Source organism: Epinephelus lanceolatus, chromosome 11 (assembly GCF_041903045.1).
Source record: "Epinephelus lanceolatus isolate andai-2023 chromosome 11, ASM4190304v1, whole genome shotgun sequence".
NCBI classification, from domain to species: domain Eukaryota; kingdom Metazoa; phylum Chordata; class Actinopteri; order Perciformes; family Serranidae; genus Epinephelus; species Epinephelus lanceolatus.
Genome location: NC_135744.1, coordinates 16,971,325 through 16,985,226, shown reverse-complemented (window position 1 = coordinate 16,985,226; position 13,902 = coordinate 16,971,325). Strand labels below are relative to the sequence as shown.

General features: G+C 40.9%; 1 protein-coding gene across 2 annotated transcripts in view; it reads left to right on the top strand.

Moving 5' to 3' along the window:
* tmem132e (transmembrane protein 132E) overlaps positions 1-13,902 on the top strand; it is a 555,530-nt gene that overhangs the window by 459,605 nt on the left and 82,023 nt on the right. For both annotated transcript variants that reach the window (XM_033642168.2, XM_033642158.2), the window contains exon 3: positions 1,013-1,153. In XM_033642168.2, coding sequence (XP_033498059.1) covers positions 1,013-1,153 — 141 coding nt within the window. The remainder of the gene's footprint in view (positions 1-1,012; positions 1,154-13,902) is intronic.

Sequence of the window (13,902 nt, the reverse complement as noted above, 5' to 3'; positions counted from 1 at the left end):
TTGAGCCACAACAAAGGCCAAAATGTGGCCAGCAACAGATGGTAACTCTTGCTGATTTTAGCCAGACCAATTTCCAGAAAACTTGCAGCCCTGACTGGCTGGTTAAGCGGAGTGAGGAGTCAGCAGTCAGTGACAATTAAAAAACAGTCAATAAAACAGGTTTTATAACAATTACGAATCACTGCAACCAGGAGAGGTCCTTTAGCGTACAGTCATAAATTTGCACAAAAAATATGAGGCTGATTGGTCCAGTAGTTTGTGGGTTAAGCTGTTGAAAGAGAGATACACACAGAAAAGTTAATTTTTAAAGACATGTACTAATAAAACATTGCAGCACTCATTATTTCCCACTCAGTGTATTTCAGTCCCTGAACACCTAAAATAACATGAGAGGGATAATGAGTGATTTCCAGGTTCAACCATTCTCCCCACTGAAGTGTCCTTGAGCAAAAAAAAAGTGAATCCCTACCAGTTCCAGAGTCCCTGTTCTGTAGCAAACCCTGACCTACCTGCAGTGCAGTGTGTTCTCCCTGAGGAACTGTGGGTTGTGGGAGGAGGATTTCACCCCCTGAATTAATAAAGTGCCATAATAGGAAATCCAACTGTATTTAATTTGTTATTTATATGAAATCAAATGCCCTATTAGTTGCGTCTAAACGTTTTCACAAGGCCTGTGAACCAAATTTAGAAGCTTTCTGACGTCAGTGGTTAATAATACTGTAAAATGCCCAGTGGGCGCAGTATAAAGCATGGTAGATTCTGATTTTACAGAAAGTGTTAGTGAACACTGTGACCTATAGTGGTCCAAGCCTTTTGGTCTCATGTATCACTGCGCTGTCATCTTCATTCATCTCTGTTATTGATTCATCTGTGGAATTGCTTTTGCCATGACGCAATACAAGGAGGAGGACTGCTGCACACAGAGGGCGCTCACCTCTGACCTTGCACATAAATCACAGCCTCTAATAAAATTGACTCGTCCCATTTCTTTTTCCCTCGCCATTTCCTGCAGGGTCAAAGCCAAGAAAGGGGTGAACCTGCTGGAGACCAAGTCGAAGAACGCCCAGTGGAAGGTGGACTGGGAGGTGCAGTCTGGCGCCAAGCACTCCATCACCACCATCGATGTGAACAAGAACAAAGCAGTCAAACAGGGGTAAGTCAACAGCCCCGGGCCTAAACACACTGCATCTCTCTAACCAACTAACGCAGCTGCAGCTGTTGATTCCTGCCCTCGCTCCCGCCACACAAAGACAACGATATTTGTCTTCCCAAACAATGGACAAAAGGTCTCCAAAAAGGTTTCCCTGCATAAAACAGTCATAGTTCACTCTCTGATTAAAGGCAGCTTTTAAAAGCATACACCACTCTTTGTTAATGCCCCAGGAGCTATAAGATAAAATACAGCCTTGGCCCGCAGCAGTGACTAAAGCGCCCTCTGCTTTATAGCACAAAGTTAAATGAATGGAGATGTTATCTGCCTAGTCTCACTACATCTGCTGTTAATTCAGTCTTCGTGGAGTGATGAGGTAGACAATTTTGACTGCGGGCATTAAAATACCTTTGAGATGAGATCTTGTCTAAGAGCAGTAATTATGCCAAGTTCCTCAAAGGAGTAAAAACACCTAATCACAGTCCTGTAGTGTCTGACGGGACTGTAATGGACTCTGTCTGGGCAGATTCTACGGTAAATGCAACTTTATGGTAATAGTGAAACTGGAGTTGCTAAGTGATTTGCAGGCTTAATGCAGTCTAAATGGTGTATAGCCTATTAATCGTTTGCTAGGCTGCTTTTAGGAATGCAGCTAAATGATTTGACCAGTAAATATAGGCAGGAACACGTAGAGGCAGCTTAAAGGCTCAGTTCACCCAAAATTAACACATGACAAAAAAATGTGGTGTGGCAAGCATAGTGTCGGAGGCATATCTGCACCCCATTCACCAGAATAAATGTTGGCATTGTACGTCTCTGAGAACTATATGTATGGAACATCGTGGAATGGAACATGGTTATGGTTAAGTAAAGATCAGTAAAGATGTTTGGGCTTTCAATACCCGTTTTCGTGATACAATCATGGCTGGAAACACTGCCAATGTCTTGCTAAAAAAGCACACACTTTTGGTTGTAAATTATGGCCAGAAATTTGCTCATGTCCTGCTAAAAATTTCATGCTTTTGGTGGCTCAGTTGCCACTGAAAATGCCACTGATGTCTTGCCAAAACATAATCTGCTTTTGCTGCCACAGTTGCTGCTAGAAATGCACCATTGTCTCAAATGCAGCTACAAATACAGACATCTCACTAAAAATCACCTGTACTTGGTGGCACAGTCACAACTGAAAATGACACAGATGTCTCGCTGAAAAGCACCTACTTTTGATGGCAAAATCACAGCTGAAATGCCGCTGACCCCACTAAAAAAACACCCAGTTGCAAGGCTGCAGTGATCTGAAGTTGGGCAGCTGTCTCACCTAGCTGTTGTGCCATCCCCCATTCCCTCCTCCTCCCAATTACAAGGTCAGGTTATTTGCATGTAATCAGAACTACATCACTTTAAAAACATTGATATCATACATATGAAACATACAAATGCAACATATCTGTGGTTAGCAGAAATATACAGTGCCAACATTTACTTCCAGCAACAGGGCTGGTTTCTGCCTCCACTCTGATACAATGGTGATAAATCGAAGATTAGATGGAAACTTTGGATGCAGTAAAAAAGATTATATTTCAAAAGTTGAACAGCATTATATTTTACCGTAGTCTCTTTCCACAGTCTTTTAGGGACTATTTCTCTGGTAGAAAGTGTTCTAATGAAAACTATCGACAATAAAGTTTGTGGGTTATTCAGAATAACTAAGACAAAGCTTTTGGACTTGCTGCATTGATAAATGCTGGGACCAACACTTAGAATTACAGTCACCTCAATTGTACTGAAGTGTTGGCAGAACTCTGAGTCTGCAAATAAAGACAAAACTATCCAAATGGATGCCAGTTTAGGTCGGTGAGAATATAGGTTTCTCCTTGTGTTTTGGGACTTTGAGTGAACCGATCCTTTAAACAGCTGCTTGCACATTACCCCAGTGGACATCCATCACAATTTGTTTGTAGTTTTTTTTTGGTTTTTTTTACACGTGTGCAGTTTGGCCTGCTGTTGGGCTAGTTCCACTGAGGGAAAGCAACTAAAAATTTACAGCCATAAATCACAATATGTGATGCGTTCAATTCATTAAGAACTGAAGCACTGGGAGTTAGGCCGGTTATCACCAAGCCTCGGAGACATTAGCAACTGCTGGTCTAAATATTGGCATCCCAATGGACTCCCTCATGGCTGGGGAGAAAGAGAATAGAGAGGAAGAAGACAGAGCGGCCTTACCTGAAAAGGAAATCCAGCATTCCTCTCTTGTTTACTTCTTAGCGCCTTTGTGGCAGCCTTTCTTGCTATATTTAGTGACCCATGTCATGTAATCTTTGCCACCCTGTCACCATGTGTGAAATGTCCAGTAGGGGGTCAAGCATGGATAGAGAAACAACGTGTCACGCTGCATTTTGTCAAAAACCCAGTCAATTCTGTGACCACCTAAAGCCAAACAGCCCAACAATAGGCATCTGAAATTATAAAGAGTGGTGTCACGGAAGAATTCATGTTTTAATGCTCCTTTCCCATCAAATTGATTGAGCGTGAACGTAAAATCTTTTTATATAAAAAGCACTCATGCCTCTGGAGATTTTCTTGTGGAAATGTAGTGTTGTGAAATTGCTTCACATTATGAGTATTTTAGGTTGTTTGAAGGTCTGCATGAAGTCTTTATTTGTATCAAAACGGAGTGAGTTTCAAGGAGGTTTAAGTAATATATTCCAGCAAAACATCATCTCGGTAATTTAAGATTTGTGCTGCACTCTGTTTTGTGTCACGGGCAAAAACATGCAATGCTATTTATTGCTGTGGGAAGTGACTTTACCAGAGAAATCATGAGGGCACCATGAAGCTGATTCGTTTTCCTGAGCTGCAGTGGTGTCAGTTGCCTTAACTTAAAGCAGCTGTGCATATGTTTTTATGTGATGGTTGCATTGAGAGAACGAAGTTGATCAATCTGAGCAGTTCAGATGTTACATTTCATCCACATATAATGCGTCCCATTCTTCCACAGTCGCTCTGATCCTACACACAGTAGCTTTAACCACATTTTAAGAACATTATTTTAGGCGCAGAAAACACTCATTGGCGGTTAAAAGAGTCAAAAGTGTAATTTTTAGACAGCGATGACAGGTAACCTATTTTTTCATTAAGTATGAGGACTTGTTGCCTGTGGGCAGCCTTTTTAAATTTCACTTAAACAGAAAATAATGTTTGCATATATTTCAGACTTCAATATCTTCTCAGTTTAATTGCCAGAATACAGCTTTCAAGATTTAAGGAAGCCACAAAGTGGTAAATATTTCCCATTGCTGCTCTATTTATAAACAATAAACGTGCCGCTCATGTTACATGTATTTTTATTTGGGATGCACCAGATTATCAGCAGATATTTGCCTTGTTGACTGCTGTTGGCCTATTGGTAAATAAGATGACACTCACCGATGGCAGTGGTCGATGTTTTTCTGTTGTGTCACAGGCAGGGCTTGAGACCATTAATCCTTATAGGAATCTCTGTGATATCCGATGTGTCTTGGAAACTCTGTAATATTTCGATCCTGAATTTGCCTCGAGTACTTTCAAAAAATGTAACTTTTGCTGTGAACTTCGGAGAGACTGGCTGACGGTGTGCTAACTTAGCTAAAAGGCTATTTCCTTTAACTCAGTTGCCTGTGCTGATCATCACGTAAGTCTGTCTGATTAGAAAGAACTTCTTTTTCTAGTTTTAACACATTGTAAATCTGAGTAATGTTATTCTGTTAAAATGTGGTTATACATTATATACAGTCAGATGGTCATTATGACTCATCCAGCCATTCATACACACAGGGCTGACACATAGAGACAGACAACCATTCACACTCACATTCACACCTACGGACAATTTAGAGTCACCAATTAACCTGCATGTCTTTGGACTGTGGGAGGAAGCTGGAGCACCCGGAGGAAACACACACTGACATGGGGAGAACATGCATTTTTTTTTTATTTTTTATTTTTTAAAGATGTTTTTCATGTAAAAGAAAGTTATATTACAGGTTGTTTAATAAATTTCTGTGCTTGAATTTGTGCTCAAAGGGTGTAATGAAAGAATGATGTCTTTGAAACAGATTTCTTTGTTTCCCTGGCACAAACAGGGGACTAAATAACAACCAAAAGTAAATAAACAACAACAACAACATTGGTATCAGCCAAGAATATCACAATCGGTTCATCAATACTTTTATTGGCTCACAATGAATAAGTTAATGTGGATAGTTTCTGTTATCACCGTTTCAGCACCTTCATTTCCCTGCAGCTTTCTTTTTGATAATATTCTCCTTTGTTTTATCTAAAAAAGATTCCAAACCTGTTTTCTTTCATTTGAGCTGATGAGCTTTTACTGCAGGATGTTCAGCAGCCTAGCTCAGAGACTTTACAGTAATGAGCCCCCCAAAAACACATGAACTCTCAAGACAATTCTTCCCCTAATTACCAAATTCAATGCAGTAATAAGCAGAATTCAAATATGTTTTCTAAGTTCAATAATTGTTCTCATTCATATGTCTTTTAGTGCAAAATTTAAGCAGCAAACAAGTAACTGCTTGCTATTTAAAGCCCCCGCTCCTAACACATGTAACCCCCTCCATCTCCCCCCCTAAAAAAAAGACAAATATAAACACCAGCATCATTTTGCATCTCATTGGTGAATACATCTGAGTACCAATTCTGTTTGAACAGCTGGTTTTGTTTACTCAAAATTACCTGAAACTGAGGAAATGAGGTGACAGTGTTTTCCCTTCGGGCCGTATTGTTGATCTCTTCATCACACTCCTCTCTTTATTATTCTCTACTTATCTTGGAGTTCCTCTTCATTGGATCACTCTCTAGTCAGCGCTGGAATTATTCAGCCCATTTATTCTCCTGTAACCGCCCATCTGGAACAGTCCCATTTTAGCAGCGGCTTGTTGATAACACCACATGAACCAATGCATTATTGATCGTGGTCAATGGCTTTCAGATGAATAATGTTCTTTAAAAAGCTGTGGCATTACCACTGTCGCAGTCAGGACAACAGAAATAACCGATCATTTATGAAATGAGTCTCATTTTTGTGCTCTGAATAATTCAGTGTTAAAACGGGGGATGAAACAGGAAAAAAAGATTCACAGCTCATTTTTAAGTGCCAATATTGACTCCCAACAAAAACTTGTGCAGGACAGACGTGGACTGACAAGCACTCTTTCATTTCTTTTATCCCGTTTTCAAAGCTGCTCCGTCATCACTGATGTTTGCCCATTTTGAAGTTGCATGAAAAAAGAAAATGGGTTTTTTTTTAGTGCAATAGATGTTCTCAAGGGGCTGTTTACATAGATTGTTTCCACACCCAAGGGAGAATCTTTTATTACAACAATATGTATTTTATTTTGTAGGTAAGTTTTGTAGGCCAAAAATTGGAAAAATGTTGTGCAGAGTGGGGAGCGCAGCAGACAATGGCTCAATTTTAGCAGTTTTTCAGTAATTTGAACTATTTTTTGATCAATAAATGTCTTTGTTTGTTGGTTTAAGCTTTTTAAAAACAGTTCAATGTTTTGGGAAATGCATTTATTTGCTTTCTTTCTAAGAGTCAGATGAGACGATCATCAACCCCATACCTGTGTGCTGAAGGAATACTTTGCTAGTTTTCTTTCTTTCTTTTTTATGATTAACGTTTTATTAAGTTTTAAGGAGACATGGGAACAAACAGAAAGCAAGAAGTAAATTAGAATATATATATACGTGTAACTTAACACAGAGGATTAAGACATACACTAAGAAAAAGGGGAGGCTGTGTCACAAACGGAGCCAAATAAGCATAAGTGTGATGTACATGAGCGTATGTGTACATGGAAGGGAGCTAAGCCATAGATTCTTAAAGGGCCATTAATGTAATCAAGAACTCTTTCCCATTTCAAATACTGTTTAATGCTGCCCAGCAGAGAGAAGGATACTCGTTCACGTTGCCAATTTACAACCAGCTTTGTAACAATGTGGATAATATGTGTAAATTAACTGAGGTAAACTTCCCTCCATCTTACCAGCACCCAGATCTCCCTGCTCATCTCTCAGCTCAAATCTGATTTCAGCTCTCTTAAGGGCTGTGGCTCAGACTAAGCATTTTCACATGCCTGCCACCATTACAAAGAGTATAGAAGCGGATCGAGAGAGAGAGAGAGAGAGAAACTGTTAAACTACTAACTTTTATTTTGTTGTCTATTTCTCACCTAAAATGTCTTCAGAAATATATTTTAGTGCACTGTTTGGCTGTAAGATGAGAATTTGTGAACAGGAAGTGGGCGCCACAATGTTTCCTGTATAATAAAAACGGATGCCGAAAATACTGAGGCTGAATCCAAATATCCACCATCTGGACTTGTGGACTAAGCCCTCACTGACTTCATTCTTACGTCCATGTATCTTGTTTCTCACTCACAAGTAGGGCTGCCCCCAACTAAGAATTTTCCTAGTTGACCAATAGTCATCATTTAGGGCCATTAGTCGACTATTCGCCCGCATATTTAGCATATTAATTATTAAATAATATAATTAGGGCGGGGCAACACAGTGGTTTGAGTTGAAGGTGTGAGAAAGAATAGTATCAGTAACATTATTAACACTGTGCTACATTAAAGAGAAATACAAAAGCGTACTAATGAACCTTCATTAATATAGGCCTATATTTTATCTACAAGTGCACGTCACACACTGAGCGAGCCGCCTGTTAATGACACTGTGGGCTAATGGGCATGTGGCTACTTCCATGTTTCAGATGATACGTCATGTTTGTAGTCGACCAATGAAGATGAGTTTACATATCACCTTGGGTTCGTCCTTCACCTTCTCAAAATGATCCCACACTTTGGATTTCCTGCCCGACATGTTATTAACTAGCCTGTGGAATAACCGCAGGTACCAGCCCTGGAAATTAACCTGAGTCCTGTCTGACTGCTGAGCGTGGACACTTCCTGTGTCTGTCCTTTCAAATTAAATTCCCACATGGTCCACTCCTATAGGTTTTGATTATTTTGACAAGGCGCAGCTCCTAATAGTTTCACAATTGTTTTTTTTCTGCGACTAAGCGATCAATGAAATCTTCACGACTAATGACCTTTCTGGTCGACTGAAGTTTGGTCGGGGGCAGCCCTACTCACAAGTGTGTGTGCGACAGCCTGACATCATGTCTACACAGGAGGCGCAGTGTGACTAGCACATTAGCAGAGCAGCAGCTTCCATTTGTGTCTACACATGATGCATTCAAGGACAGTATTAAGAATAGGTCACTGGTAATTTGGCAGAACTCAGAGCCCAATAAACAGTCACTGTGGTGGTAAATGGAAGAAAATAGCCCACGACAGTTAATTCCTCTGCTCAGTCCATCTTTACCATGGCACAGGTTGGGACATACAATAAGTGGGCACAAGTCTTTGTATACAGATCTCAGTACAGGCACAGTGATACAAAACCTGGCAACCTCACTATGATGACAAGACTCTAAGAAGCTACGCACAGTCACTGTGCCAACTGTTGTTCACCAGAAAAACAGTTCCAGTGCGTAAATCCCCATAAAACTTTAATCCCCCTAACTTTATTTCAGTGAAGCATCCTTATACTTTGCTTTAAATGCTTTTAAAAATCAGTGTTGTGGACTAAAGTGCTTCAGATTTTATATTATGGACTTAAGCACGGACCATTCTCTGTTCACCATCTCTGTTCTTCGGCTGTTGTAATTCTGCCTCGCGGTGCTTTGATCCGATGAACGCTCCCTGTTAATCAGTTCAAACAGACCTCTGATCAAAGAATGAAATCCCCCTGAGCTCACAAAAAGCCCCAAGCTACAGCTTTTAAAACATATACTTTGTGCTATACAGACAGTACATCATTAACGTAATGGAAACGAGAGCGGACTTTCTCAAGTCATGTTTACTTCTCCTCTCTCCTCCTCTGGTATGAAATCACTCATTTAAGCTTTCACCGCCCACCGCTTAATGCTGAATTTTATTTGTCCACCACCAATATGACTGTTTTCTATACTAGTAGCTACAAATCTGAAGCAAACAGTCACATGAAATATTTAATCTGTTCATTTTAATTATGGAACACAATGGAGGACAGAAAAGCCTAATAAACATTTCTTTATGGCGATAATTCCTTGTTTTCTCTGAAACCTTAAGAATGGGACTCAAGTGACGTTAATTAGCAAACACATACATAATTTAGTATTTTGATGAGAAGGTCAATCCTATTGAGACGCCCCAAGGAAATGCAATAAAACAAACTTTAACACAGCAGCTACAAGAGCATAGGAGAGGAAAATGCTCATCAATTCAAAGGGACAGTTCAACCCAAAATCAAAAATCAAAAACATACATATTAGGCCCGTTTCCACTGAAGAAGTTCCTGGTACTATTTGGGGGGCAGGAACTACTACAGGAACGTCCTCTCGCTCGGCCCTCTCAACTGCCGTGTCTCCACTGAGAGAGCAGAGTATGAGGAAGGTTCCTGTAAAGTTACGGGCTCTGGATGTGACGTAATCGTTGCGCGACCATTTTGGCCGGAGGACGTAGGGACGCCGTTAGCTGATAGCGGTGTCTGTAATAACTTACTAAATGGCCCGTGAAGAAAATATTTTTTTCCAGCGGATATCTTAGTTACAACATGATTGAGCTAACTGGAGTAGTTTCATGTCGTATCCGACAATGGGAGGCTTTTAACAGATAACGTCCTGATGTTAGCTTTGCTGCTGCTGTTAGCTGATGCTTTCTAGACATCGTGACTTCCCATAACTGAATAAATACTACACATATCAACACAAAACTGCTTTGCTAGCTCAATCATATTGTAACTAAGATATCCGCTGGAAAAAATATTTTTTTCACGAGCCATTTAGTGAGTTTTTTTTAGATGGCGGCAGAAGCTATATGAACGAGCTAAAAATGCCGGCTATTTTGTTGCTTTCTGTTGTCGTCACATCCCTCCTTGAGTATATCCAATCAGCACCAAGTAATCCCCAAGCCCCAGCCAGGAGTCTTTCGGGGCCGTTCTGAGTACCTACCCCGAGGCAGGGACTTGTTTAGCCCCTGTAGAAGTTCCGGAACTCTGTCCTTCGGGGGTGGTTCCTGCGGTGGAGACACGCACCAACGGCCCTGGCCCCGTAAAATTACCCCGAAGTTCCTGCGGTGGAAACGGGCCTATTGTTCCTCTTACCTGTAGTGCTGTTTATCAGACTAGATTGTTGTGGCGCCAGTTGCTGAGCATTGGAGATATCAGCTGTAGAGATGTCTGGGGGATATAATGGATATAATGGATATAATGGCTTGTGGTGCTCAAAGAGCCAGAAAAATACATCTGAAAAACGCAGCAGCAATGTCTCTTTCTAGAAATCATGACTCAGTTACTCAAGCACCTTGGTCTCACTCCGAAGCTGCTTGGTCAGTGACTTCCAACGTCAGACACTGACGAAAAGCTGTCCTTTTATGTCCTTTACGCAACTGGTCGTGAAACATGAAACTGCTCACAATTTCTGGAAGGAGACATTGCTGTTGAGGCTTTCAGATATTTTTTTTGGGGGGGGGGTTGGTGCTCGTTTTCACTCCCATCTCGTCAAATACCAATGCTTGGCCAGTGGCCCTTGGCAGCAGACACCGACACACAGAGGCACCCTTAGTGGCGGTATTAGATGCACTGGGTGGTGGCTGTTTCTCATGCTGCAGGCAATTATTGTAGTTTAAAGAGTGAAGAAGTCCTTATAGGGGTGAGCAGGAGGTGTAGTGGATGGGTCGTACAGACTCAAAACTTCCACCTGGAAGCCCACTGTTCATGTCCAGTGTGAAACCAAAAGTCAATTAAATTATTTTAATTACAACATGATGTGCTAGTTTATGTAGCATGCTACGCTAGATACATGTGTCACGTGACGTTACATTACCTTAGTAACAAGCGTACTTATTTTGAACCAAACATGGTGTTTTTTTCTAAACCTAACCACGTACTTTTATTGCCTAAACCTGAAGGAGTAAACCTAAAAATACTGTGCTGTATGTTTATTTTGAAAAGCCTGTATGCATCTAACAAGCTGAAACTCTTCATGCCCTGTGAAAACAGGAATGTATTTGAAAAGACACATTGCATGTAACAAGTGCAGACTGACATGCCATCCCTGAACGTCCATAACTGACACAGGATGATACCTAGCACATCCTACACCTGTAGGGCCAATGATAATGTAGGATCACAGATAATGAGGAAATACAGTGAGTGCTGGACGGAGCAGTGAGTGACAACAACCCCGCCCACATTTAAGGGTACTGTTTGTGGTGGAAACATTAAACGGACCAAGGGTCTAGGTACCATGTCTGAAGGGTAACTTTTGGTTCCAAAGGGAACATACCGAAGGTGTTTGGTGGAAACGAGGTTTATGTTTTGAGAGAAGGCAGACATCTCTACGGCTAATATCTCTAACACTCACACCAAAACAATGTAGACTGATAAACAGCACTACAGGTAAGAGGAAAAATGTGTATTAAAACTGTCCCTTTAAGTTAAGACTGTCGTAGGTTTGGTTACTGTTGCTGTTGTGAATGTAAAGAGATAGAAACCCAAAACGAGAATCAATGAGCATTCTGATAAGGCCGTGTGCAGACAGATAGTGATTTGATATTTCTCCTAAGTCTGATCTAAAACCCATGTCAAAATGTCAAGTGTAGAAATGTCATTTTCCCCCCTTTTTTTTTTACACAATTTACTCTGATAAAAACATGCCCCCTAACCCAGATCAGTGCATTGTGAACATCATTCTCCTCCCCTCCAGGGTGGTGGCAGTCGACACTGTATGGAGCGGCTGTACATGTACTCACTCCAGTGGGCCATATTGATGACAGCTTTAGTGTGTCACAGACAGACGGGGGTGTTTGTTTTCAGTGAGTGATGTCGAGACAAATAGGCTGAGATCTCATCACGATGTTCCTGAGAGGAGCCTTTTGTGGGTGGAGGCTCGTACAGATAGTTTGATGCAGCTTTCATTAAAAGGCTCTCAGACTGAATGGTGGGACGGGTCTCTGCTTTTGTGAAGGACAGACGGCAAGCGCCTGGCTCTCAGCTTAAAGGTGAGGTCTGGGTGGGATGCTTCTCGTCACGGGTGGAGAGAGATTTAATTTGCCCCTTCGCCACCAGTGAGACAGTTTCATGTAAGGCTTGTTGAACCTGAGGATTACAAACCCAACAAGCAGGATTTTCATAACAGGAGGGCTGTTATCGCTGCTACATCACTGGCATGTTTGCAGTGAGATCCCAGCCAAAGTGTTTGGTATTTTCACACTGCAGAGAGGAGCATGAGAGGGAATGCTGAAATATTTCACATGCACGGCCACCAGAGCAATCAGGTTATCTACCAAAAGCTATTGATTGGTCAGAAGCAAATCTGCAGCCACTGCAGTTAAGCTTATTTGAAAGTGAGAGGCAGGCCCAAATTTGCAATCCCCTCGCACGAGCTCGACACTCTGGCCTTAAGATAGAAGAAGAAAGCTAGCTAGCGAGATTAGGGAGCAGTGATTGTTTATTGACAAGACCTGCACAGTGTTTTCATTCAGAGACGATCACTGATTAATTCACTGCATATGATAACTCCGTCTAAGTAAGCAGGAATGCCATTAGAAAACTGTCACTTCTCATCAGTTTTAACGTCTCTCTTAACAACAGAGCCGTGCATAAGTGGAAACACGTATAGGTAAATAAATAAGTCTAACGTCAGGTTGGATTGTTTTCAGTAATGCACAAATAAATGAATTATCATGTCTGGCATGAGGCTTTTTCCGCTACATCAGTGAGACAGTCCGACCCTGTCTCCTATACAAAATACATTTGCCAAATAGTTTTTGGTGGAAATGTGATCACCGTCTGGAAAACACTCGACGGAAAACATTTTCCAAACAGGAAAAGTGACATTCTTATACTGTACAGGAGTCATAATGAGGAGGCTGGGCTGTATGGTCTGGAGTTGTTATGTTTAAGGTTATAAAACACTTGGTTATGGTCAGGGGAAATATGAGGGAATCTGTTAAATATTTAATAAATCAGTGCATTCTGTCCAGTGCTTTCAGTTAGTTTTATCGTTTTTAATATTTAACAAATATATAAAAAGATTTATGGAAATCAATTCAACTAGTGAGCAAAATGCCTTGCCATCCATGTAAGTAAAAGGAAATCATCATATTTAAGATTAAAAAAGACACAAGGTTAAAATTGACCATTTACCATAAATCTTACAGTGTCATCATACATTAAACATTAAAGCAACATCCATAGAGTTTAGACTGTAAAAGAAATGTTAGGGTGCTTTCACACCTAACCTGTTTGGTTCAGTTAAAAACAAACTCAGGTGCGTTTGCATGGTCAGTACGGTTCATTTGGGCTGATGTGAAAGCTGTCAATCGAACCCTGCTGCGGATCAAAGAACTGAACCAAGACCGCTCGAATAGGTCAGTCACGGTCCGCTTTCAAATGGACGTTGGTGCGGTTTGTTGGTGGTGTGAAAGAAAATGAACCAATCATAGGATTTTATGATAGCAGATATGTTATTTTAGCAACAGTTAAACCAATAATAAATCCATCTTCTGATCGTGAAATCTGTCCAGGTCATGGTAACACATATGTATGCCAGTGACGGTATTTTCCCTGATTAAAAAGCTGTTAAAACTGTCGTCATTGTGTTCGACCCTGTGTACTTTGTCTGATCATTAAGTCTATTAAAA